The 5,282-nt window shown below is 44.2% G+C and overlaps 1 protein-coding gene across 1 annotated transcript; it reads right to left on the reverse strand.

The window, feature by feature from the left end:
• Positions 1–279: 279 nt before the first annotated feature.
• PSMA4 (proteasome (prosome, macropain) subunit, alpha type, 4) lies at positions 280–5,185 on the reverse strand. Its single transcript, XM_009081666.1, has 7 exons — positions 5,148–5,185; positions 4,292–4,454; positions 3,167–3,244; positions 2,860–2,948; positions 1,880–2,010; positions 1,329–1,452; positions 280–916 (listed from the first exon to the last, which is right to left on the reverse strand). Exons 2-7 carry the CDS (start codon positions 4,426–4,428, stop codon positions 762–764), a joined length of 714 nt encoding a protein of 237 aa, XP_009079914.1. The 5' UTR covers positions 4,429–4,454; positions 5,148–5,185; the 3' UTR covers positions 280–761.
• Positions 5,186–5,282: the final 97 nt, after the last annotated feature.

Genomic DNA, 5,282 nt, shown 5'->3' on the forward strand with positions numbered 1-5,282 from the left:
TAAAAGAGTCAACATGGCCTAAAAACATGCACTGTTTTATTTACCTAGTTGTATTTTGACAAGATTCACATTTTCATGCGGCCTTTGCAAAATGTCTTTCCAGTCTGTGTGAACATAGCTAGTGTAGTATGAGAGTTTCCTAGAAAACACATGCACTGGTGGAGGTGATGAGAATCTGAACACATTTGCTACAGGGCATTTTCTAAACACTACTGCTTGCAAGATCATCAGTTTGCCAGAGCCTGTTATAGAACAAAATAGGCCAAAACTAAAACTTGCCATGCCACCACACTTTAATTTTGGATTTGTGAAACGACTTTTCAAACTTAGGAGCTCTTGTCACTACCTTAAAAGGAAAACCCACACATACACACAAAAATTCTAACAGTTCTAACACCAGATTTCTCCTTTACCAACTAGCACATACCTTGTTTTAATGGTTTAAAACAATTACATTCCTCAAGATTGTGCATTTCCAGGCATTATTGAGGAAATAAAGACAGCCATCACTATTTGTCTTAAATTTTATTCCATAATAAAAAATAGAAGATGAAAGAAATAGAGTGTTCAAGAGTTAAAGCAATTATCGGTCAATGGAAGGAGCAGTAAGCTAATTATCTAAATGATGATTAAGGACCTGGTTCATCAAAAGTAATTCTGGGTCCTCATGGCATAGTTGTAGGTTTGTACAGAGCAGGAAACCAGAATATCTTTTGCTGAAGCAGGTCCTGTGTTATCTAGAGAACACTTCATCTCAGACTCTATTTATCCTTCTCTTTTTGTTCTTTTTCCTTCTTTTCACGTTCAGCTTTTGCTTCCTCCTCCTCATGTTGCTTTATCAATTGTTCCACCTCCTTTTGCTTGAGAACCCTTATTACTGTCTTTCCGTTCTCTCTGGTCAGTGTGGCAATTTCAACTGAAACACATGGAACAGACAGTGGAGTTACAGTTTGCCCTCGAGGCACAGCAAGCATCAAAAGGGTGAGAGCTGAGATCACAACTGACAGCAAGGCAGAAGGCTCTTGTCCTCCCTCTACACAGCAGACAGCAGCAGTGCCCTCCTGCAGCTGGCAGCACCTCTCCAGGGACCCTTCTCCCAGACACACACACTGATCCCAAATCCCCAAACTGCTGGAGCCCTGGAGTGCCCAACGTGGATCCTCCTCCACTAAGCTATCCATGTCTCTTAGAAAGGTGAAGACTGAGAGCTGCTGCACCTTGTAGAACATTTGTTGTGTGACAACTACAAATCCAACAGGCCACATCTTGCATTCACTGTGTTCCCTGTTTTAAGCAGAGGTGTTACCTGTGCCAGCAAAGCATCTTACCTTTCTCTGCAGAGAGCTTGCTCACATCCATGGTTTTGTTCAGAACCTTAATGGCTAATGCAAGTGCAGTCTTTAAGGTCATTTCTCCTTCTTTGTAGTCCTGCTTTAGCATGGACACAGCTGCCTAGAGATGTCACAGAAATTAAAATGGGCAATCAACCAAACAGCTGTTTTTTGACAGATAATATCAATGCATGAGGGTAGTGAGACACTGGCCCAGGTTGCCCAGGGAGGCTGTGGCTGCCCCAACCCTGGCAGTGTTCAAAGCCAGGGTGGAAGAAGCCTTGAGCAACCTGTTCTGGTGGGAGGTGTCCCTACCCAGGGCAGGGGGTTGGCACTGGATGGTCCATTCCAATCCCTTGACATACTACAAAACTATGAGTAACTGCAGCATTTCTACAATTACCTCTAATTCTGCACTAGAAATCACCAGCTCAGTTTAATTACTCCAGTGCAATTTACATTTTTTCCCTGTCTTTTTGAGAAGACAAAGCACAAAACTTACAGCACTGTTATTTCCAATGCACGTAGCTTTCCAGCCCCCATCTTACAGCACTGTTATTCCCAATGCACGTAGCTTTCCAGCCCCCATAATTTCCACTAGGATCACTCTGATACAGCTGAAATCCATAATGCTTATCCCAACCAATGTAGAGCAAGGAAACACCAAAAGGACGTTTTCCTGTTGAAGAGAAGGCTATTAGCAATCTAAATTTAGTAACTGGATTGGTCATGAGTGACAATTATTTCCTTTGATTTCTTTTTTCCAAATTATTCCTGTGAACTTGGATTTAACAGACAGTTCTGCACTTCTGTTGCTTGAGATAAGCACACCAGCACTTCTTTTGAAGCCCTGGGGTGGGGGGAAGCAGAGGTTTATTCCATTTAACCCTAAGAGCAGCTCATTTCCATCTCCACAAATTGTCATTTATCATCTCAGGACTTTAAATCAAAATTTAGTATTTAAAGGCTGCAGCTTAGCTGTTAAAGCCTTTAACTTAGCACGGTGTCAAAAGGTGCATGAAAAGGCAACTCTTTCACAGCACATGTATGTAAAGCAGCAGAACCATCAGGTCACACGCTAAGGGAACACTATTTCCAACATCCTTTTGTAACATGTTGCCTGGATCCACAGCAGTAGTGTTCTTTTGAAGCATTACAACACTGATACCCCTACACACAGTGTTGTGGGTGATTCACCATGCTGGATGGGCCCAAGATGTTGCAAGGTTGCCTGTCAACAAGTCTCTGCTGGCCTTCTGAAGGCATTCATTAAACACAGGAGCACTCCAAGGATTCCATGCAGTGGGTTGGCATATCAGCCACCAATTTCCCAATCAATAAAAAGTAGCACCTTCAGCAGCAGAACAGTAACCATGACTACCCATTCCCCTCTTAAATTAGGCTATTGTTTTTCTCAGGATAAGTTGTCAACAGAAGAATTCAGCAGAACTGTCCAGAGACTTAAATCTTTCACATTATAACACAACACATTCATTGAGTAACACAGTGATTCATCACACTTCATTACCTCCAAACTGTGTATAGGCCTGCTTGATATCACACAGTGCTGTCACTAGCTGTTCACAAGGAATGGGTTCTTGATACTGTAACAAATACCTAATAGCAGAGGGAAAAAAAAACAGTTTTCAATACTTGTTTTGCTGACAGTATCCTATACCACATCAAAGAGGAAACAAGCTCCCAAATTAAAGCCTCTTTGATCTAGCTGTTCTAGCTCTGCTCTACTAAATGCATGTTCATTTTGATTTGTTCCATGAAGAGAACTAAACGACAGCACAGGCAAGTAAAACCACGTTAACTATCAGCAGACCTACCTCTGTGCAATCAGCCTCAGCTCGTTTGTCAGAACATTGGCATCTGAAGTTATTCCTGCAACACTGCAAGCCATATCCCTGCAATAAAAGCACACAGATGAACTGAGCTGCTAGCCATCTCCAACAAACACCTCTTCATACAGGGGTTCAGGCACAACACCTCCTGGCAGGCTTGTCTCACCAAAGCCTGGCAGCTGCCAGGTCAAAAAAAAGGGTACACCAAAAGTATGAGCAAGTGGGAGCTGCTGGGTCACACATGGCACCTGTGTAACTCAGACTTAGTCATCTTCATATGACACTAAGAAAAAACACTTCACCTCCTTGATTATTTTGTTAGCTCTTCATTTAAGAGCTCTATCCCCATCTGATCCCGCTACAAAGCTTTCACTGCACAAAAAGGGTTAGTCAATCTAGGAATTTTCCAGAAAATGGAAGACCTGTTCCAGGCACTGTTCACTGTTACTGTGCCTCTTTGAAAATCCAGTGCTTCCTACCATTCCACCTGCTTCCAACAGCAACACAGAATGGGAGGTTGACAGGATGAAAAGCAATTTCTGTTTCATGTACACCTTCTGGCAAGGCTGAAGCTCTGCCTCCCTCACAAGCAAGTAAGCATAATCCATAAGGCTCTGCTCTGGCAGAGCAGATCTAACTTTCACAGAGCTGCAATGGAAGTTGTAGCAGAGAGATGGATCATCTCTGCTACAACTGCGGCACAGAAGCCTAAAACACATTTTACCCAATTGTCCTGTTCTCTTTGAGTCACCAATGCAAAACAAAGACTGAGAAGAGGATAGTGAGCCAAAACAGCATGGCAGGGTTTGTGTGCAGTCTTTATTCTGAGGTTCTGGAAAACTGAGAATTCCCAGTTTTCTTAACTGCTACAATACCATCACCTTGTCAGGTGTAGTACCAACAAAGAGGCTATTCCACCTACAGATACAAAAACCACCCCAAACCAGCAATACTTCTATTTCAGAAGAACTACGGGAGCAAACAGTGACAAAACTCACCTCAAACACCCAACGAAAAGGTTATGAACACTTCAAATAAAACCAACGCAGTGCTAATCAGTGCTTTGTTACTGGTAACAGCACTGGACACGTGCTCATCATTTCAACTTACTCGTTTAGTTTGTAGATCTTCTCTGAGAAAAACACCTCGTCCAGGAGCTTGTGGATGTTGCGTCTCTCTGCTGCCAGCAGAACTCCGTCATTGGCCAGGATTCCCAGGCAGGTGCCCGCGTGCCCGATGGCTTCCATGGCATATTCCACCTGGTACAGGCGACCTAGCCAAGGGTTTCAAGGGGCAACATCAGAAACCAGCACTGCACAACACCAAGGACACCAGGGGATTTACATGCTGAAGGAGCTGACAGGTGCTCAATGGACAACCTCCACTCCTTCAGTCTATTCCCAGCTGATTGGAAATTAATGGGTTGCAAAGGAGAAAGGAGTCAGAGGAGGAAAATCCACAAATCTGGGGATGGACATGGACAAGGGGGAAAACCCCTTTTTTTGGGAAGAACAAAGACTCTGCTGCAGCAGAACGAGCCAAAATGGATGTCAATAATCAAAGAAAATATTTGATACTAGGAGTCCATCCCACCTCAGAAACAGGAAAATGTGGTATGTACTTGTGTGTGCAGAGGTGTGATTGCACCAGCAGGATATTAGCCGCTCTTGAAGGGCAGTGACAAACCCAACCATACTCAAGTAAGAGGTAAATGGTCATTTAAAAAACATGTCAGGTGGTATTGCTCACTAATGGGACATGGTCTCAGTGCTGCTTCAACCAGAACGAACGTGGAAGTCTCCACTCCAGACCCTCAGTGTCCTTACACAACTGGGTGCTACTTCCAGCGGGCAAAGACGATTTGAGCAGCTCACCCGCAGATGAAAACACGCTATAAACAACCAACCTTTGCACACATGGTCTGCTAGAGCTCTGACAAGCTGCACAGCACACTTGGCTTAAATACCTTCTGGAGAGAAGATGGTCGTTCTGGAGTCATATCTTCGAGACTGCAAAAAGCAACAGCTCGGTAAGCATCACCGCTGGGCCCCCGGGCCGGACCCACCCGCGCGGTGCCCGGGCCCGTTTCCCGGCCGAGGGG

This window comes from Acanthisitta chloris, unplaced genomic scaffold (genome assembly GCF_000695815.1).
Source record: "Acanthisitta chloris isolate BGI_N310 unplaced genomic scaffold, ASM69581v1 scaffold20079, whole genome shotgun sequence".
In the NCBI taxonomy this organism is placed as follows: domain Eukaryota; kingdom Metazoa; phylum Chordata; class Aves; order Passeriformes; family Acanthisittidae; genus Acanthisitta; species Acanthisitta chloris.